This window comes from Haliaeetus albicilla, chromosome 20 (assembly GCF_947461875.1).
Source record: "Haliaeetus albicilla chromosome 20, bHalAlb1.1, whole genome shotgun sequence".
Lineage (NCBI taxonomy): Eukaryota > Metazoa > Chordata > Aves > Accipitriformes > Accipitridae > Haliaeetus > Haliaeetus albicilla.
The window spans coordinates 15,948,227-15,970,547 of record NC_091502.1 but is presented as its reverse complement, the minus strand read 5'-3'; the positions used below and the strand labels follow the sequence as shown (position 1 = coordinate 15,970,547).

The following is a 22,321-nucleotide window of genomic DNA, read 5'->3' as shown; positions in this document are numbered from 1 at the left end:
GGATATGAACCCCAAGGGGGTGCCTCAGCCAGAGGAGATCAGACTGGATTCCAGCGAGACCACAAGAGCAAAGATCAAATAGCTTATTAACCAGAGATGAAATTTCAGCCTTGTTGCTATCAGTACAGATTCTCTTCTTTCTCTCACTGGTGTTAATCAGAAGAAAATAATGAGATCGGGTATAAAACTGAAGGGTCCTGCCCTAGCCAAGGGCCTACATGTTCACTTTCTGCTTTGTACCCAGCCTCTCAAGTGCCTTTCTGCATGCAAAGCCATTCCCTGTAGATCAGTAGATCAGACCTATTCACTCTGCAACGCTAGTACTCATTCTTTTCAGACTGATGGGGCCAAAGCTCTCAACCATCTTCCTGGTGTTCCTGTGCAAGCCACAGAATCACTTAGCCCACGCTGGGAAAACAAACGTGAAGTCCTTCATACCATCGTCCTCCTTTACGGTGCAGCCCTGCCCACTTCACATCAAAGGTGTCCCTTGCGGTTAGCCACAACAGCCCCAGGTACCACTTGCTCTGGTTTGCGTGTCTGCACCCCCCACCACGTCAGCGTGCTATTTACTGCTGGCCCACAGCCTTTATACACACCAGTGGGCAGCATCACCAGCGCAAACTGCAACTGTTTAAATAAGAACCAAACACTCCTGCTTAATTTTGTGTTCTCTTTTTCAGGACAGTTTTCATGAATAGGCAGACCTTCTGCCTGCTGCGAGTGGGGAAGGCACTGACCGTGTCTCCTGCTAAGCAGCCCATCCTGGCTACTGCAGAAAGACTTGGCACCACCGCATCCCGAACCTGGCTAAGAGGCAGGAAGCTTTGAGCGTTGGTTCATGTAGGGCCACTCTTTATTTCTGATGCTGTGTCCTAGGAGTACAGTCCCCTGTTTGAAAGAGCCTGAGGGCCTTAATGGGCCCTCATAAGCACCTCTGGGTGCTGACCTGCCCTGCTTGGTTTGGGAATCACTTGTGCGAAGCATGCATCTTTCTTAGCATTTATTCACTTGCGTTTCTGCCGGAGCGTAACTAGACAGTCCTTTGCTTCAGTAACTGCTGTGTAAGAGGAATTGCTGGAACTGTTCCTGTGATGCAAGAGCAGACAAATAAAGGGAAGGGGGAGGCAGTGAGGAGGAGGGTTGATTAACTGGAGCATCCTAACCATGTGCGACTAAGGAGTGCCACAAGTAAAACTGACGGGAAATAAACACTGACAGTAGCTGTAGCTCATTCCCATCAGGCAAACCAAATGAAATCCAAGGGTGCAGAAACTGCAGGACCTGTTCAGAAAAATTATCTCATTAATAATGTTCCTGAGGTATTATTGACATCTATGGGCTTGCTTTTAAATTTTGCTGGAGAAACCCTCTAAGACACAGGAAACCTTTGAACAACCCATTTCTGGGCTATAGGGCCTCACAGTCTCCTGCAGCAAACAGGCTGTGCAACCAGGTCCTTGCCACCACAAAGTCAGTGGGATAGGGGAAGGACAAGAAGGTCTGCTATTTGCAATGCTCAGCGCCCTGCTTGTACAGCTCTTTTAACCTTTGCTCAACAGTATGTCTCATTTCTGCCTCTCTGCCTCATGCTTTTACCAAGGTCCCAATCTCCTTCCTGTCATTTCTTGATAACAAGGTAATAAATGCAGTAAAGATACTGATATGTTAGATTAGATAAGAGAGAGCCTTACGAGACTGACCAGCACAGTTGTTCATGCAGCACTTAAATGTGTCTTGCTATAGGCAGCTTTGTTTTGCTTCCAAGTCCATTGCTCCTGTAACCTTGTACCTTACAGACTATTTCAGAAGAAGCCAAGTCTGACAGGTAGCTACTTGCTCTTGTGAGAGGCTGTGGCTCTGGACTCCCCTACAAAGCACTCACAGTAACCTGGTGCCCACAGGAGGTTCAAAGTGAGCATACGGAGAGGTTTGTGAGGCAGGAAAAGGTGATGGCTAAAGAGGGGTTAAGTGTTGAGAGAGAAAGCCTGCTCTGAGGAGACAAAGCATATCAGGAAAAGGACAGGCACAAGTTTTAGATGTGTGAATGTTTTGTAATAGGACTTAAAAAACAGGAGATCTGGCCACTTGGTGCCTGTTGTACTGCTGCTGTGGATTTGGTCAAACTGGATCGGTGGGGGTTTTTTCCCTGAAATATGAAAAAACTACTTGGCAGGAGCCACGTTCTTCTTCTCCTCCTTGAAAGGATGATTATCCTGCTCTGTACTGATTGGCTTTCCTATTCCCTGGGTAATTTTCAAGCTTACTTTGCTTACATGTCATAGGATTGTGTACACAGAGACAGTGTAGACACTCAGGTACTAACAGCAAAATTTCACTCTCCTTTGCCCTTCAGCTCTGCTTCTGCCCTCAGCTCCTAGCACTGGCCTGTAACACCACACTAAGATCGATGGTTACCACATGTGCTGGGAAGTCCAGGCATCCCAGCACCCAGCAAGGACCAAGCACCTGTGAGAAACAGTGAGCCTGAGAGATGGAGTTTCAGCATTAACACTGGATTTCCTGGCTGGGACATGCCTGTGTGTGGTACGCCTAGAGTCCTTTACAGGTAAATCCCTTTTTAATAAATTATTGCTTTCATTTTTTTTAATATATTTTCAGTAATATATTTAAAGAATGAAAAGCCAAAACAGAGGGAAAGCAGAAACAGTGATGGATCAGAAAAAGGCAATGATAAAATAATAATTCAGCCTTCTCTGAAGGAGCAACACTTACATCATTGGCAAGAAAAGAGACTGGACAGTGTCCTACTAGCACAATTCAGGATTTTTCCTAGACCACACATACTAGCAAGGAAGGAAATGGGCCTTTTACATTTGTTCTCTAGTATTTCTAACTTTTAAAGAAACAACAGGGCCTGTCATTATACAAGGCATTTAAAAATAGTGTTTTCACTGTACAGCAAACCAAAATGTCATGTTAGTACTACAAGCATCATTTCAGAAAGTAAATAGGTAACTACTTCTTAGGTAAATACAAAGAATACTTTGACCTCTGGCACTGATGACTCATTGACTGATGCACTGATGTCAGATGTTGGGGGTTTTTTTGTGAGCAATGGCTCCCATCTATATTCTTGACTCAAGCAAAATCTCCTAGGGATAAATTTTCCAAAGCACTCCAGAGATTTTAGGCTGAGATCCAAAAATACAATTAGGTGTCCAGTTCCCATTGGTTTCAGTTCAACACAGAGAAGATTAGATGCCTAGATGTTATAAGTCAAAAGGATTCGGAATCCTAGCTGTTCCCAGATTGATCACTGGGATGCAGGAGAGGATCCAAGGGTCCAAGGGTCCAACTCCCCATCAAGCACAGTCATAGAAATACTGCTAACTTTGTAAGAACATTTCCTTTCTAGGACTTAGTTGCTCTTCATTTAATTATAATTGCTTTAAATAATCTGCATATGAGCATGCAACACAATTATATTACAGAACATTACAGTGGCATGTAGGCAGCAGCACTACAAAAATGTATCTAGAGTTCAGAGACACTCAGATTCTGGAGCTTGAGTCAAAATGTAAGAGATGACCAGGAGAGCCTCCACATTTTCTGCCTTGCCCATACCACCCTGCCCTATTTAAGGGTCATTAAAAATACAAGATAGTGGATGTACTACTATTCTTAAAACTTTGGTATACTCTTAAGTATTTTCTGAATCAGGCCAATAAGGATGCCTTCTGCAATATGGGGTCCCACTTCAAGGAGGCAGCACTCAAACTGAAAAGCATTTAATCCTATGTTTAACTTCACACATATTCTTTAAGTATTTTTCTGAACTGCAGCCTGAGCATTCACAACTGCATGCCCAGTTTGTGAGCACCCATGGCCTGTGGTGAGAGGCCAGAGAACCTACAAGTGCATTGTCAACTCACGGAAGTTTTTGCTCGAAGTTTCTTGTGACAGTGATGCAGGACCTTTAAGCTCGTCCTTTATAAAACTAACGAGAGGAGGAGACAATACACTTGTGGTCATTAGATTTCCAGTTGAAGCAAAGAGAGGAAGACAGCTAGAAAAGCAGTACAAGGGAAGATGAGGAGAACATGTGGAAACCATGTGTTCAGCATCTCTCTATTAGCCTGGCCCTCTGGCCCTTCCAAGCTAGATAAACAACATTACAAAGCAGTGTCAGGAGCATGAAAGGAGAGAAGGGAGGGCAATAGCCCAGGTGAGATAGGGGTGAATGTGGAGGAGGAGGAGGAGGAGGAGGAATGGCTAATAGCTTTGGGAAGTGGAGGAGGGGCATGGCAGAGAAGGATTTTACTAGGGGAAGGGGATGAGTGTGACTTGTGACCAAAAGAGGCAGTGCGAGGCTGTGGTGAAGAGTCCTTCTGACCTGTGTCAAAGAGCCTGTGCTTTGATGACAGCCTGGGAGACCCAAGCACAGACAGTAAGTCCTGGGAGAGGGCTCCGAGAACCACATAATGGACTGTTTCAGTAAATAGCCCTTTTGACACACCAGTCATCCAAATGCAGTTACCCCTCACGGGCTTGACAGAATGAACACGCATCCCGTACACTAGCAAGGAGGTTATCGACCTCACTAGCCATCCTGGCTCTATCAGGGTCCCTTGGATGTATTGTGTGTGGTACAAATGCATGTCAAAGCCCTTACGTATGGTTGGTATATATAGAAAGTTTTAGAAGTACATACTGTTTACTCAAGGGACTGGGTTAACTTGTGCAGAGCTATTCTGGTCCACCTGTAAATACATGGACCAAAGGGCCTTATGAAAAGTAGTTACTATGTATTGGCAAGTGTCACTTTTTAAAACCTGAATGTGTGGTATTATGAATGCTGGGATTTTGTTTTGTTTTTTAAGTACCGAAAATGACAGGATCATGTTATACTACTGGATACCATTCTCCCCCCCCCCCGCCCCAGTTCAAAGCTGTTTTTTTCCTCCAGTCCCGTAGGGCTAAAAAAATGTATGTTAAACTTGCAGTATAAACTGCTGCTGGGAATTACCCTGGTACCGATGCCTTTGCTTAGATGAACAGCGAGGTCTGTATGGCGACTGACCAAGGTGACAAGAGGGGAAAGGACTGCCGTGCTCCCAGCCCTGCTTACACAGGAGCCTCGCAGACTTCAGCCCAGGCGTGTCAACAGCTTCTTTAGCTGCCGAGTGTGACACTGACGGCATCCTAAGAGCTCCAACAGGGAGGATGGTCATGCATAGTCTGAGGATGGCCTTCGCGCTGCACCTGGGGCTGTGCTCTCAAGTTCACCATTGGCACAGGTAGCAGACTGTGCCTTCAGGTTGCCTCGGGGCACCCCTCGAAGGACAGTCTAGACTTACCCAAAGGGGTGGCTCAGAATAACTTAGCCTGGAATCAGCCATTATCTCTGTTCTGTAAACTCACGACTTACTTTGATGGAAAGCAGGAGGATTTTGTGGTAAAAGCAAAAAATGGCAGGGAGGCGAGGGGATGGGGCCAGAGTGTGTTTGCAGCTGCCGGCCGTCAAATTTCAATTCAATCAACATGACTGAGTTCCAGCTCCCAAGAAAGAGAGCTTTTGACGACATATTGACATAGCCTGAACTACAGTGGTCCAAGTGGCAGTGCTGTAATTATAAGGATTATATTTAATACTGCATTTGGAAATGAAGGTCTGAAACACTGTGACTCTCTCTCTCCCTAAAAGCTGGCCAAAATATGTCCCAGGAACCATTATAGTAATACACCAAGTTGGTAGGAAAAAAGAAACATCAGAACTCAAATCATTATGAAAGGGGATCATGTGGCTGGCAGCTCAGGTCTGCTGGGAGTTGAGCAGTGAGGAGGAAAAATGAATGTGAAAGGAAGGGCAATTGGATTTGCAGGAAAAATGGAAAGTAGTTTTTAAAAGTACAGAATTAACTGGTTTAATGAAATAAGTCTATTGATAATTAATACGCTACTTACTTTTGAATTCAGTTTCTTTTTGTAGCATGTCGTGGACTTCAGCCAGGCTGAGGCCTGTTTGTTGAACAAAGACCAAACCCTGCAAATACTTCTAGACTTGCTTAATTCTACACATCTTGATTTCAGTGCGATTACCCATGTGTGCACAATTAAGCACATGCATAACTGTTTCCGGGAACTGGGCCATAGAGGTAAGCAGCCCCATGTTGAAGACCAAGTATATCTAGCTTGGAAGGATGTCGAACCAAAAACTTTTAGAGAAGCAGAGAGAATGCACTTCTTTGGAAAACAAAACAATTGACTATAAACTAGCATAATGACCAGAAATAAAGAGCTTGATCCTGCATTAGGCTGATGTTCTACAGTGCCACGTCCGTAGTATTTCCCATAGGCGGTTTCAGGAGGGGCCAATCAGATCAGAATCAAGACTCAAAAGCTCAGATGTTGAGATACCATAGCAGTGAGGAAAATGGAAAAAAAGGAAAAAAAAGGGGTGGAAGGAGAGGGAAAGAGGAAAAGGGGAAAGGGAAAAAGGAAGGGAAGGGAAGGGAAGGAAAGGAAAGGAAAGGAAAGGAAAGGAAAGGAAAGGAAAGGAAAGGAAAGGAAACTGGAGTATCTGGAGATGGTTTCTAAAGCAACAGAACCCTAAATAAATGGTCTGATTTTCCAAAGTGAAAAACATAAACTGAACAGCCCATGCAGCATTTTCGCCAACTGTCACTGGGGTGGCATTTCTGAAATCTGGTGGAATGACTCATCTCAAAACAACAACTGTTGCCAACAAGGTCTTTCCTCCAGGTCTAGCTATTTGAATAAGAGAGCTGTAAAAAACAAAATAAACAGAAAAATCAGAAGCAATTCCTTGTCTTCGGGTTCAACTCTGAAGCTTCCTGTGAAGCCATCCACTCTCCAAGGTGCCTCCCCTACCCACTGAACAGGAATCCAGGTGATCCTCAGGGCCAAGGAAAGGATCAGCCCTGCTGGAGTGAACCCCTTGTTCATTAAAAAAAAATCCTCCTTCTGCACCTAGTCACCACCTTTCACACCATGCATATGTGCAGGATGCATCCTCCTGAGCCATTCTGCCCTCCATATGAGGGACTTCACACAGCAGCAAACGCTACCAAGTGAAGCATGACCCTGCCAACAGGTAGCACAGTTCTCAAATGGTTTGAGACAGACACCCTTAAATTCAGTGGGAGCGGACCTGGCCCAAAGCGTACACTGTCGTGCTGTAACTAAACGCAGCCCCGTCAGCACTGATAAGCATCTTTCTCTGGCTAGTAAAAAACACAACAATTTCAAAGACACTTTCTGAAGCAGTGTTGTTTTGCTGAATAATTTATGTCTCCGAGTCCTCTGAAAATGAGCAGCATACACTTCAGTGCTGCAATAGCTATTCAGTGGAGACAGCGCACATTGTGTTCAGTAAGCTCATTGCTTAAACACTGTTGCCATGACTATAAGAAAGTGATTATACTATTGTTTACAAGAGACTCTCGATAAGTCATTACCACGGTAGCCAGAGTTTTGCCTCAAGTCAAAATTTTTGGGAAGAAAAAAAATCTCACAGTTATAATTAACTTTGTGATCAAGATAATTCCATTGAAAGACTTTGAAAACTGAATACATCGTACGGTGAGGAATGAAAATAAGTAAGAATCACAAGTGTCTCAGGACTGTTGACTCTCTGGTTTTCTGACTGTTTCATTGGTAAATTCCATGGAGAAGAAAAGCCCTGCTAACTAAATAATTGCTGTAACTCATTTTCAAGGAAGAAATAATTTATAGGGCAAGCACCAATGTAGGAGTTCAACTGTGATGAGTAACTCTGTAAAACAAACCACTTTGTACACAATGTAAGGGAAAAAAGACTTAAAAAATCTGACTTAGAGGAAATGTTTGGGATTATCAAATATGGCTTTTCAGTATCCTGGAATGAAACCGATACCTAGAGCACTTAGTTCTGAATCCTCTAGTGCATATGTCTAGTACATGACCTCTTTATCTCAAAAGTGTGCTCATGATCAATAGTTTCCAAAACTACGAAGTAACTCTGAAGCTGTCGGAAAGTCATCCTCACATTTCCTACGGACAGTAACAGGCCACAGAACACAAAGCAAAGAGATGATTAATAGAGTGCTGGACTAGGAGTCAGGAAATCTGGGCTCCGTTCCCAGCTTTGCCACTGACCTGCTGTTTGACCTTGGGCAAGACGCTTGACCTTTCTGTGCTTCTGTTCCTTCTTCCATTCTTTGTCTATCTTGTCTCTTGAGGCCCTAAGGTATGCAGGGACGGGCACGGTTCTCACTGGGTGTTTGTATAACACCTACTCTAGGGAGGTGCCTGCAGAGCTCTCTAATAAAGCCAGGGTACCACAGAGATGACTCTTGCACAATAGCATGTTTTGTTTCAAAACAGAATAGCCATGATGAACCTTCTTGGGGTTTCATCTGCTAGTCTAGGATCTAACCGGGTCTTTCAGCCAGCTTCAGGCTCAGGCAGAAGGTAAATGGGTTTGCAAGATCTGCTTCCTCACTGCATCAGAAGCACTTTCATGCTGATTTCTAATTGGTACTAATTTCTCTGCACCTTGATTCAGCTGGGTTTGCAAGAGCATCAGAATTATAACTGAGTGACACGGGTAAAAATAGCTACAGGAGCCATTTCTGAACAAAAGGAATTTCTTCAGGGAAATGCCAATACCTGTACGTGAAGCCACAGGCATGAGGTATTTTCAAATTAAAAACATAATAAATTATAATTTTTCAGTAAGTGTGTTGGAATTCTGTGTAAGTTATTCAATTAAGAGATATTTCTGAGTCTTTCTCCCACCCCAAGCCATAAATGTGAACCTTCCTCCATTACTACCAGATGGGAGGCAACACATGCAGGACAAGGTGGCTCCCACCTGCTAGTGCTGGGGTGCAGCTGCGGCCTCGGCGGAGAGCAGATGACTTGCATATATGCTCTCAGTTCCAGTCCCACTTTGCTCCCGGTTTGCTGGAGCATCAAGTACATGAAGTGCTTGATTTGGGAGACTAATTTGAGTACAAAGTGCTGGAGAATTAACAGCAAGTAAAGCAAGAAAATATGAAGCATACATTTGTGATTATGAATGAAAAGTTGGGAAATGCTTTTCTCTCCTGAAAAGAAGGGGCACTGGCACATCTTGCACTTTTATTGTGAATCTTGGCAACGCAGTGCCATAAAACCCCAGCTCTGGGTGTCATGTGATTATGTAAAAGACTCATTTGGGTTTGTATTTCCAGTGCTCATACCTGTGGGTCAAAGGCTGAAAAGGTGATTTGAGTGCACCTCAAAGGCTCAAAACGCAGAAGTCAAATAAGAAGAAGCCATCAACTCATATGCATTGCCTGCAGCTTTGCCAAAGCAAACGTTCAAATACCCTGTCTTAGGCTCCATCAATAATGAATTTGGCTTCTAAGCCATAAAACTCACCATCAGATATCAATGCACTTTACAAAGGTGATAAATAGTATTTTTCATAGAGGAAACTGAGGTTTATGGAAGTCAAATAACAGGAGTAATCTGTTGAATAGATCCTAGAGTTAGAGTAGAAACACTGAGTTTTTAGTTTACAATGCGCTCACCTAAGAACCGTTGCTTGAGAGTTGCAGGTATTTTGTGTTAGGTATTGGTGTTGGCAGTTCAGTACAATTATGGATTGATTACCTGCATCTAATAATACTTTGGAAGACCTTGACAAGGTATGACAAATTCACAAGTTGGATCTCAAGAGGCTATAGGAAGCTTTTCATGGGAAATCTGGGGCATAAATACTTTATGCCTTCATCTAAAAAAAAAAGAAATAAAAATCTGTCTCTTAATACTGTTAGGTTGAAAAAGTGATCCAAATCTCACTTGGCACCAACTCCTTCTTTTCTGCACGCAAGACCACTGCCTCTTTCACTGCTCAAAGCTGTTCCAAACTGTAGCAGCACGATACGGGTAAAATCCTTTTTTCAGGTTTACAGCCACTGATTCATACTTGAGGAAAACACAGCCCTGTCATGAATCCCATCAGCTTCATGCTACTGCTGCTGGGAGTACCATCCCTGGGAAGTCACACAGGGGAATGCTGACATGTGGACACCGGAGAGAGGCACCAAAGAGCAAAGCCCTCATTCCTCTTCTTCTCTTTGGACCAGTCAGGTGGCCAAAGCTCTTCTACGTACCATGTAGCTGACTGTGTGTCCTCTAAACACTATGAGTTGCATAGTGGTTTCTTTAATCACCTTCCTGAAATCCATAGGCATGATGGTGTCAGGTCATTATCATGTAGAGCTGGGCCCTCAGCGGAGACCAGGGTCCCATGTGCGAGGCAGTGAGACAGTGCCACCTGAAGAGCTCAAGCACAGAATGGAAATAGTGGCACAACAGGGGACATGCGCAAGGTCACAGAGACGCTTGCTGGCAGAGCTGGCACCTCTATGCCAGCGCTTTTGTTAGCTGGAGCAGCTTGCCAGCTTCCAGCTCCTCCTAAACCATGTAGGAGGTGCAGTATAAATCTACCAGTGGAGATACTACCCTTCCCAAAGTTGTCTAAGGGAGCAGGATGGAGCCCTTCTTTTCCAGTAATGAGACATGGGTGAAGTTTCAGTTTCATAAGCCAACGGACTTGTTAAGAAAGGCAGACTACAATTGGCCTCTGAAGATGATATCTTGGTAGAAAGGACCACTGACAGCAGTTAAGAAGAGAGGCATGTTACGACCTTTCTTAACCTGCTAACCTAGTTGCTGGGGTTTTTTTGGTCACCGCAAGCTAACTGAACCCCACATATACCTTCTGCAGGCAGCGTTCTCTGCGAGCGGAGAAGTAATAATAATGAAGTAAGCCAAAGTTTCAGCAAAGCAGCTGCTCTGACTCAGACGTACCTTTCTAAGGTTCAGATTTCCCCACAATGTGGCTAACATTTTTGCTGGAGTTACACTTCTCAGCGCAGAAAAAACAGCAGCTGTTTATCACTCTCCTTTGTTGTGGTGCTACACACAAGGGACTCAATTTGAGGACCGCAGGGGGTGCAAGAGCTCTATCAGAGGACGTGCCGTAATAGTCAGGGAAGTTAAGAAGCCCATGGGTTGGCCTCAGAGAGTGTGTCAAGTCCAGGCAGAGAAACTGTTCCTCTGCTCGCTACCTACAGGAATTTTGGTGGGGGAAACAGTCTGTTAAACAGTTTCAGAATGGAGGAGAGTTTCATTAAATATATTCAAAGCTTAAAAAGCTTCAAAGGCAGCAAGTGATTTGACTGGAGAGCTAGGACTGAAAAGGCCGCTGCACTAACATACATTTAACAAATTCACTTGCTGAACTTTTCATTAAATATAGCTTTTATGCAGTTTCCAGGGGGTCTTGATTTTGGTTCGGAAAACGTTCTCACAGCCGAGGGAACAAAGATTTTAAATGACGCCCATGTCCATCCTAACCAAATGGCTCCCAGCAGGCCAGAGGGCCCATGACAGCAGATCAAAGTTTTCTACCCACAAAGGCAATGTGACTTATTCATTTTACCTGACTCGGCTACATAAATTGTTTTTATCAGAAACCAGCTTTGCTCCTGCAGAAGCACAGGGAGCAAACAGTGGTCCTTCACCTCACAAACAGAACATTTCATTGCTTTGGCACCGAACTTGTTAGTCAAAAGACCCCAGTTCAGCTTTGCAGAAGGGTTTGTGCTTTAATCCACCTGTGCTCACCGCACCATAATGTCACTTCACCCCATAGCTGGTCACCTTATACTGCTTGCTTCAGAGCGCTTCCAAAAGTTATGTATGTCCAGAACCAGAAAATGCAGCTATTTCTGCAGGGTACCCTGGCAGCCAACTAGCAAACAAAGCAAAGAGCTTGGGAGACAGGGGAAGTGTAAACTTGGGCCAAAGACAGCAGAGCACAATCCTTCCTTTTAAAATACTTGAGAATCTTTAATGCTAGCACAAGGGAGGCCAAACCTCAGCAAGCACAGTGTGGATCATAAAAAAAAGTTATTAGGAAACAAAGTCAGGGCTTCCATGATCATTAAAGGATCTCCACATAAAATAACCGCCTAAAATGAGGTTTTACAAGCCAAACTTGGCTTTTGGCACCACTCAGGCAACCCTGTCTTCCACTGAGGACCTCAGGGAACTGGGACAAACCCATTGACTCTTCCAGATTCGTACTGCCGTTGATGGGAATTTAGGGGAGTAGGAGGAATTAACCCATTCCCCTCTTCCTTGGCTACATCGTCTTTATGGTACTGTGTTCCCTTTTCTTTTTCACCTGCTTGCAGGCTGCATCTTGGGAGCAGGCCACTTTCTCAGTCACTCTTCTGAGTACAGAAAATATTAATATATTTAATTAATATTTTAAATTAATCCTTATAATGATAAATTCAGCACAACTTTGAGATGGGTGAAAGTAGAACAAGTCACCTGTGACTGATGACAAACATCGCTTAACACACTGACAGCCACCGGTGTGATGGCTGCAGTGAAAGAACCTGACCAGAATAATATAATAATGCCCACGAAACAGAGTTTGCAGCTTGCACAGAGCAAAATGAACAGTGCTCAGCCTAGGTCAGAAAAATGAAGGAACGCATCAGCCGCTGGAGATTTGAAACTGCCGTGCAAGAACTTTGGTATTACCAGCTCAATGGTTAAGCCACAGAAGAATGCCCTCCAGGGCTAACTGTTTATATATAATATAAATAATATAAACAGCTAAGTGCTGGAGGGCATATACATACATATAGATGTATGTATAAAAGAAAGACAGAATATTTTATCTGTTCCACTCCGTACCATGAAAAGTAACACCACCATATAAAAAACCAAATGCCAGCTTTTGGGAAATGCAGGGAGGCAGAAAGTACAAAAGCTTTCCTAGCTGTGTACCGAAGAATAAATTTCTCTTTCACATGCACCCACATCCATTGGTCCAGCTAAAAAAATCTGGTCTCCACTCTCCAATTAGAAAATGCTGCTGCCAAAGATGCTTTCTCAAAAATCAAAGTAACTCTGCTGAGTTAAGCCCAAACCAAACCCCACTAAAAACTCTCTCTTCTGCCGGTTTTAAACTGTCCACTGGGAAAAGATAATTATCAAATAATAGTATCAACAATGTCACATAATCACTTCAAGCTCTTTGCTATGTTCAAGTGAACGTTGTATCAAATGTTATCCAGTGTCAAATATTTACTCTTGAGTCCAACTGTGTAAATGACCCATCCAATGCCACTAAACATGGCAGGCACACTTGTAACAAGAGCAGTGGGACCTGCAAAGCAAAGGAAACAACCCAGCTATTTTCAGGAGAGGAAGTGCGGGGACAATCTTGGTTTTGCAGACAAAGAGCGTCCTGATAGGCAGAACTCCCCAAAGAGAGTTATGACTGCCTTTGCTCTTATCTGTGCGGACTTCTTTTTTAACTGGTGGACCTAGAGCGAGGCAGGTGGAGCTTTACAATCCCCCCGTGGAGTCCAAGGTGTGTCCAATCTCATATGCTCAGTGTGAGACTTGCACAAATGCTCCTGTCTTGTGCTTCCCTGTGCCAGAGCTGTACCTGCCACAACTGAAGCTCAGAGCTGCACCTTGTTGCAGGACCCTGCGCACCTCAGATCTGCCGCCTGGTGTAAGCAAAAAGTCTGGAATTAGAGGAGCAGTGCCTATCAGGCTTCCACTGGATTTCCTCTTGGGAAATGCCCCATAGAGGATGAATTCTGCTTAGAGATGGTTCTCTTCACCATCCATTTATAATGCACAGGACAACAGGCTTAGTCTGTCTTGTCCTTCCTCTTCAAGTACCTTTGGAATAACTGGTAGAGCAAATTCCTCCTCCAACTATGGCTGGAGGGAAAGCAAGACCCCGTTGCTGCCTGGCCCAACCCTGCCCTCTGAATTTTCAAGGAAGAGGAGCACAATGCATGACCCTCAGCCACTTGAATTCATCCCACTCAGACACTGTGTGGTTTGCTTTTCCTTTTTAATATTTGCAACAATGATGTTCTACGGAGCTCTTGGTAAGGGGAACATGTGCCTCCACGACACAGAGACGTGACTTTGAACCGATGCCTTTCTCTGTTCCTTCATTAGGCAGTCCTACCAGAGCAGCAAATGAGGAATGTCTGTGTCAAGCACAGAGTGGGAGGATCAGTGATGTGCAGCGATACCATTACAACAATACCGCTTCATGAGCCAGCATTTCTTCAGTGTCAAAACATGGTTCAGGGCCCCAAACGTCATGCCCAGTGAAGTCACATACCTTGTCAGCAGGATTACTAGACGCTAGCGTGCAAAAACGAGGGGGACTTTGTCAGACCTTTCCCTTGTCAAAGACACATACGTACAGAGTTATCTGGGAGGTAACGCAACACGCAACGTGGAGTGAGGGCCGTGCACGGCATTCTCCAGCAAAGAGGAGGTTAACAAACATTAGCGGTATTTCAGAAACAAGGACAATCTCTGTGCATTTAAAAGATGAAAATCTTTCAATATTTTCTTTGGAGTTGTTTCATTAGAACTTTCAAACAGCTGCCTCCAGCTATTTCATAATAATAGTAACAACTGGTGAAAAAAAATGAAAACAAACAAAAAAAACCCCACACAGGCCTGGTCCCTGATTTCAGAAAAGTAGATTTTTCTGGGACATACGTTATTAGGCAAAAGCCTTTTTTTTTCCCACAAGACAAGTGCAAAGCATTTCATTAATACACACTGGAAAAATAAGATAATGGCTTTCTCGATTGTGACGAGGAACGCGGGGAGATTTAATCTGAACACTGAGTCAGGTCGAAGCACCTAAACTCCCCTCAGACACAATGTTATCGCATTAACACTTACATCATCACCCTCACAAATGATGCTGAGTAACGCAGCCCCAAACGTTGACCCACGCACAGCAGCAAACTCCCAGGTAAGAAGGAAGAAACAACCACAAAGGTCCCGCTTTAGCATACGTCAGGCACTAAGAAAGATAGGTTTGATGTCTGGAGCGGAGGGAGCGATCTATTTTCAGCCGTTCGAACAGCAGCCACGGGCCTATCAGGACGCAGTCACTCCTCTTAACGTTTCGCATGTGTGCCGAGAATTAAGAGTTGGAAGGCAGCACAGTGCAGCACATGCCTTCAAAAGCGTGGTACACGGACTGCTCGTAATAAAGTTAACAGGAGACAAGGCTTCGCCTCCTTGACACGTTCAGAGCAATTTCCAGTTGAAAAAGGTCAACACAGCACTTAGGAAGCAGCAGCGCCCGGAACGCTCTTGTAACTCTGCTCCACGAAACACACTCGGTGACGGTAACAAACCGACCGCTTCTGGCGGAGCTGGTGCTGGGAGCACCAGGCGTCAGACGCCGTCGCTCTGCCGGCCATCGCCGGACGCTCCCGCGCCGCTTCTGCGAGCGCCCGCCGGCCGCCGAGGCAGGCGGCTGAGCCGCGCGCACGGGCTCCGGTTCCTCGGCGCTGCCCGCCTGCCTCGTGCGTAAACAGGGGCCGAGTTCGAGGGACACGGCGGGAAACTGCTGCCCCGAGCCAGGGCAGCTGCCTGGCGCCCTGGCGAGGGGGACGAGGTGGGGCAGGGGGGCAGTTCTGAGCGCCGGCCGTCCTTCGGCGCTGCTTTTCGCCCCCGCTTTGGGGATGCGCCGGCAGCATTTGCCACCGCCGCCCCTCTTCGGGGATGCCCGCTGTCGGGGCGATGGCGCGCGACGCTTTTTTAGGAGCAGGACCCGAGGAAGCCCACGCAGTCCCAAAACCCCTTGGAGGGTGGACACGTACCCCGGCTCCCCCGCTCCGGGCCTGGCAGACCTGCCCGCCGCTCCTCACACCCTCGATGCCACCGCGGGGCCCAGCACCCGGTAGGAACCACCGCGGGGAGCGCCAGGCGCAGCGGGTCGAGCCGGGCGGCCGCCGACACCCCCGCCTCGGCCGGGGATGGGGCCTCGGCCTCGGCCTCGGCGCCGACCCCACCTTCGCGCCTGGCCCGAGGGACGGCTGCCGGGGACGGGGCCCGGGGGGGGGGGTGGGTGCGCCCTGAGGGGAGCGCGGGGGGGGGCTTCACCTCACGGCCGCGCGTCGCGGCCCCCTCCCGCCGGCAGGGGCCGCTGTGACTCACCGCCAGGAGGGCCGAGGCGCGCTGCTCCCCCGCCGGCTGCTCCCCGTTGATGCCGCCGTTGCTGAGGAGGTGCTGGTGGTAGTCCGGGGGCGCGGCGGCGGCGGCGGCGGCGTTGGCGGCGGCGTTGGGGGTGGCCGAGCCGGCGGCGCTGGCCGCCTTGGGGTGCTTGCCGGCCTTGCGGGCGCCCTGCCCCTGCTGCACGAGGTGGAGGAGCTGCAAGGTGCTCTCCCGCTCGCGGTCGGAGCTCTCGGCGCGGCCCCGCTCGTAGCGCCCCTCGCAGCTGAGGTGGTGCTGGCGGCAGACGGCGATGCGGGCCCGCAGCCGCTCCACGATGGCGCTGTGCACCCGGGGCGCCGCCGGGCCCCCCCCCAGCAGCCCGGCCCCCAGCCCCGCGGCCTGGGGGGGAGCCGTGTCGCCCATCGCTGGCTGCCGGTCCTGGCCCTCCGGATGGGTCGGTCCTCACTGCCGCATGGAGGGGGGGGGGGGGGGGGGGAGAGGCGGGGGCAGCGGCGGGAGCCCGAGCGCGGGGGCTGGCGGCGGGGCGGAGGGCGGTCAGCCCCGCGCCCCCAGCCCACCCCCACCCGGCCCCCGGGCGGTGACGGCCCCGCGGGGGGTTGACAGATCGTGGGGGGGGGGGACGACAGGGGACGGGGGGGGGGGGCGTCCGGCGGGCCCTAGGGTTGTGCCGGCATCGGCCCGGCGGGAGGGGCGGGGGTCGGGGCCGGGCAGCCCCCGCCGGGGGGCTCCGCGGGGCGGAAAGGGCGCCCGGGGAAGGGGGGGGGGGGGGGGGGAGCTCCGCCGGGGGAGGAGGGCGGAAAAAAAAATAAATAAAGCGAGCCGCTGCCTCCAAAATGAGTCCCTGGATGAAGGAGATCTCCCTCGGGAATGAGTGAGACTTGGCAGGTTTATTGATTTTATTTTATTGCGGGGGGGGGGGGGGTTGTTCCTTGAAGTGGAAATTTAAGGCATTGCCGTGCTCGGCGGCACGGAGAAACCCCCCGGCGGACCAAAAATCTCGTAGATTTGAGGGAGTGGGGGTTGCTTTTTTGTTGTTGTTGTTGGTTGTTTTTTTTCCCTAAAGTCTTTAGTAAATGTGCAAATAAAGAGCCGGGGAAGGAGGAGGAGGAGGAGGAGGAGGAGGCGGCTGGGGTTAGTTTAGTCTTTGTGCTTTCTCGTTTCTCTCGCCCGCTCTTTGCTGGCCACTCTTCGGTTTATTACTGCGTCCAACTGTCTGCCGCTAAATTGTAGTTCCTCTAAAAATAATAGAGACGGATCCCCCGGTCCGGAACAATGTCAGTCAGTGGACTTCCAGACCACGCTTCGCCTTCAGTTAATCCAGCCACTGGATAAAATCCGTACTGCTTTCAGCGCTTATTTCCCCCCTTAGTAATAAAGCAGCAAGCTACGAACCCAGGCAGAGAGCTCCTCTCGCATACTTTCCCTTATACTCCCAGACACTGAATAGTTTCAAGTACAGTTTCAAGAAAAGCACGGGAAAAAAAAAAAAAAAAGGAAAAAGGAAAAAAAAAAAAAGCCAGCCCCTCTTCAGACAGTAATTACAAACGGAGAGTTGCACTTACAAACTTCCAGCATTTTGCACCCAGCACAGTCCAGCCACTTTTCCTTTGTGTTTTTGTATATTCCATCCCCGACCCGCCGGGGCGGGTGGTTGCCGGTGGGCTGTCGGCGCTGCCTCCGCCGGACGCTGCCGCCGCCGCCGCCGGGTGCCCGAGCTGCCCGTTGCCCCTCCGTGCGGAGCGGAGCGGGGGCGGGAGGCGGGTGTCACCGATAGCGCGGCCGGGGACGCGGCGCCGGGGAGGCCGGGGCGAGGCGCGGAGCCTCCCAGCGGCCGCGCAGGGGAGTCGGGCCGCCGCCGCCGCTCCCCGGGAGGTATTTGCATGGGAGGAAGCCGAGGAAATCCCCTTTCCCCTCCTCGCTCGGTACCTGGGTGCCGGGCCGGGGCGCGGGTGGGCTGGGAGCCGCCTGAGCAGCCGGCGAGGAGCGCAGCCTCCCGCTCTCCCTCCTCCCCCGGCGGCGAGACCTTCAGGCGGGTACGAGGGAGTTAGTTCTCGAATAAATCACGGCGCCGCGCTCCTCTACCAGCTGGATTTCTCTGGAACAGACGGTCGAAAAAAACAAGCAGTGCCTCCTAGAGCGCTCTCACGCACGGGACGAGCGCACGACACGAGGTCAGGCTCGGGATGTGGGAGCTCCGGGCTCTGACACGACCTTCTTGGGCGTTCGGGGCAAGGTACCAAGCGCCTGCGCTTCGGTTCCTCCCCGGGAGTAGACGCAGCCTTGGCGCTCCTCTTGCCCGACTGCTCTGTTCAGAGCAGGGGTGGCCGACTGCGAGGTCTGGCCCCTGGCACTGGCCTTGCTGCGGCTGGCAGCCGTCAGGGTCCGCGTGTTGCTGTAGGTGAGCTGCGAAGGAGGATGCAGAAGTAGCTGGGAGCTGGGCGGCTTTATGATAAAGCAATACGCTGCTGTGCTACTGTGGCTGTATTACCCGAGTTCCCAAATACCTCTTTGGGAATAAAAATGGCCCCCAGACATGCAGAGACACAGCCCTGATGGAAAACCTTTAAGGTCTTCTTTTGGGACTGTACAGCCCCTAATACAAGGGGGCATCATCTCGTTTAGTTCTGCAGCGGGTCCAGTCAGAAAAATACACAAATTTCATCACAACGTACTGGGAGCATTAAGCTGAGGATGAGGAGGAACTAACCTCTTTCAGGTGGGTTTATCTTCCTTCCAAAGTCAGACACATAAATACTTCGAATGCCAGTGATGAAATGACACATTCTTGGAAATTCCCCCCAAAATACATAAAAGATACACAGCACTGGACATATGGGAAATACGAAAGCCCCCACTTTCATGACCCCCATCCCCTTCACGCTGCAACGACCACCCATGCGGGTTTCCAGGATCTGGCTGTGTGAGCACCAGCCGGAGTCTCCAGCACATTCAGACCCACGTTTGCCCCAGCAGACTTTGATTCTTCGCTGAGGGTCGAGGTCTGGGGAAGCCGGGCTTGTGGATGTGCCACCCTCAGAGGAAGGCGTTATTGCTAACAGGAAAATGGGATTTTTTTGTTTAACCTTGAACAACCGAGGAAGAGTGGGTTATTATTTGATACATAATGGTAGCATGCATCTGTTGAGAACAATGGGCTGGCACAGTTGGAAAATAAAATGAAATTTTAATGTTTGTAAAATAATAGACAATGTTACCTTTGCTTCAGGCCTCGCTAGGGCTTTTATTCATTCTCTACAGCTCAGATATCACTGCTGTGTTTAAGAGGGTTAGTCGCAGAATGCACGTGTAACAGTAACACACGAATCTCATGGAGAATAAGCAAGGGTGTTTTAAACGAAGTCTTGCCCGGGGTTTTCAAAGTTGCTGTGGGAATATGGAATTGGTGGTGCTGCTCCGGAAGATACCAGGGTAGCTGCAGGAGTTCTCCCTCTCTTACAAGATTTTGTGGAATGATCTTTCAGAACAAAGATTTTTGAATTTTAACTGAAGATGTTTAAGACTCACTTTTTGCCAAGCAGCATCTCGTGTTCTGTGGTTTAATACATCCCTTTCAGGGCGAGAGACAGCTGGTTGCAGGGCTGCACTGCAAGTCCCGGTCGCTCAATACGCAGCGAATGCTGCCCCTGGTGTTTCAGAGAAGGAAATGCCCTAAATCCATCCCTCAGCCTTTCAAGTTTTGTCCAGAAGACCCTGGCGAATGTTACCAGCCCCTGCGTACCGCTCATCGGTTTTGGTTTGGCTAGTTGTCAGTTTTCTTAAAGGCAAACGGTTCCTAACATCATCATAACATTACTTGCGATTCGTGTCATAGGCATTCTAATAAACACACATGATAAAACATTAACATAACAGGTCCTGAATAATTATTTTTTTCTGTCAACATTAATTTGTGACCTTTCTACATAATTCTGTTAATCTCACATGAGCTGTCATGCTTGAGCATTTATTCTGTGTGAATTCACTACTGCTGTCGAAGCTCCGAGTTCCCTAAGTCGGCAGCCCCTTCCAGATCAGCAAAATGCTTATTTGTGCTTGCTGGGTTCCACAGCCAGGAATTCTCACCGTAGACATCCCATTGTGCTAATAACTTTCCAAAAGTGGAACAAAAAGGCTGTGCTGAACCTATGTCACTTAAAAACTTGAGTACATGCTTAAATCTAGGCGCATACCTCGTTCATCTGTGTTTAGAGATCACGTATCAAATTACTTCAAAGTTATATTAACTCCACCGGAAGGGCACGTGCTTAATATCAGTCCTGTGGAGGGTTTTGCAAACCAGAGACTTTGAATTTTCAGCCATTTCCATTACTTGCTTTTCAGCGAGGGTTCTTAGCCATTTTGAATGACTACAGTTATACATACGTGTATTTCCTCGGGTATTCCCAGTTAGGCAGGCTCACGTACCATGCAGCTCACCTGGTAAACTGTTTAACTTTGGAGCAGAGTCTGACTGCACCTGAGTCAGTTTTCTTGTCCTTAAATTTCGGGCACAAGGTGCATGCAATTACTGCTCTGCTTAAACTGTAAAATAAGCCATCTGGAACACACACCAGTTTTTTAATTAAGAATATAATCCTCAGAGCAATCTAAAGAAACTGTGTCTACATCTTATTTAATAAACGGGGGGAAAAAAAACCAAAAAAAACCAAAACAACTGCATGCCATCACTTACTACCTAGAAAAATACCAAAATTCACATAAACTATTCAGGGAAATGGAGCCACTGAGGGGGTTATTATCAGGTTCTTTCAGTACCATTTCACATATTTCTCGTATTATTCCTTGGCTGGTAGATCATACTTTCTTACATTCTTTTGTCTTACCTCTAAATTCAGATTAGAATTTGATGTTTCTTATTCCTCAAAGCAGAATCAGAAAGTCAACTTTATAAAGTCTAGTTTGTGTGTGCTGGATATTTCTCTTGGAGTGGTATTGTATTTACATGTGTTTATCTAACACACCCACTCTGTTTATCCAGACAGACTTAAAGAAGCATAAAACTACAAGTCTTTATTTATCCAAATAAAAGTAAACTAGAGGAGTTAAGCATGGGAATTGCCTGTAATTGCCTGCTGAACTGCTAGAAATAGCTGCTTTTTGGAAACAGGAGAAGCCTCCACTGTTGAAAAGAAAATGACAGTAACAGCTATCTACTACTAGCAAAGTTTACCATCCCATTTGATCCACAAATGACTTTCTTTCCAAAAACTGAGGGACACAGGGAGAAAAATCACTTCTTTTCATAAATCACTGCAATAAGTGGACATAGACTATAGACTGAAAAGGGCCTTCTCTCCCAGAAGTACATCACATTAGTAAGCCTGATCCTGTGCATAAATACCTTGTGTGAACTTTATCATTATCATAGTCTCCAGTTACAGAACTTAAACTAGAGCAGATTATTGAAACATTGCAGGAACCAAAGTAATTTCCAAGCAAGATCATTAATCACCTGTGCCAAGTCTAATCACATACTGAGCTCTCTTCATTGTTCCATTAAGACAGGTACTTTATCTTAATTAGAGCTACTACTTCAAAAATTAACACTAAAGACAATTAAAAATGCCCTATCGGAACAAACGTTATAGTGTCTCACCCCCTAACTCCCCTCAAATTCTCTAATGTGGAAAAGGAAGTATGAAAGACTGGTCAGATTTCTGACTTCTCCCATCATTAGATATTTGCACAAAATTTTCCTGCTAGAAATATTCTGAGTATTTCTGTACATAGAAAGACTCAGGGGGTAAGAGTCCTCTTTGTACTTCATGCTGTACAAGTACTAGCATTTACAGCTTGTCCTGGAAAATTTGATCTAAATTTTTACATATACAGCTCTTCTAAACAATCTTTTAATTTCCTGTGGTGAAGACAAATGTAAACATTATGTAATGATACTTCACATTCTCTGTCTTGTAGAAACTCTTCAGGTAAAACAACAGCCACAAAAATATTATCCCCTCCTCCAATCTCAGTGAGGGGAATATCAAAGTTTAAGAGAGACTATGCACACGCAAACATTATGTCAGGCCCTGCCAAGCCAAATCAAGTATCAGTTTCCTACTGAAATAGAAATGAGTGATATCAGTTGTAGGCATTTTCTTAGTCCAACTGGTGATGTCACAGACAAGATTAGTAAACCTATGGAGGCACTTTTTTCCAAGAAACTCTTAACAGGATACTTTTGTATCCCTGTTAGAGACAGAAGAACATAGATCTGGGAAAAAAAAATGCCCGCAGGAACAAG

The 22,321-nt window shown here is 47.2% G+C and overlaps 1 protein-coding gene across 1 annotated transcript in view; it reads right to left on the bottom strand.

The window, feature by feature from the left end:
- Positions 1-18,115, bottom strand: part of MAML2 (mastermind like transcriptional coactivator 2) — a 221,582-nt gene extending 203,467 nt beyond the window's left edge. The window contains exon 1 of the mRNA XM_069808335.1: positions 16,039-18,115. Coding sequence (XP_069664436.1) covers positions 16,039-16,458 — 420 coding nt within the window. The 5' untranslated portion in view covers positions 16,459-18,115. The remainder of the gene's footprint in view (positions 1-16,038) is intronic.
- Positions 18,116-22,321: the final 4,206 nt, after the last annotated feature.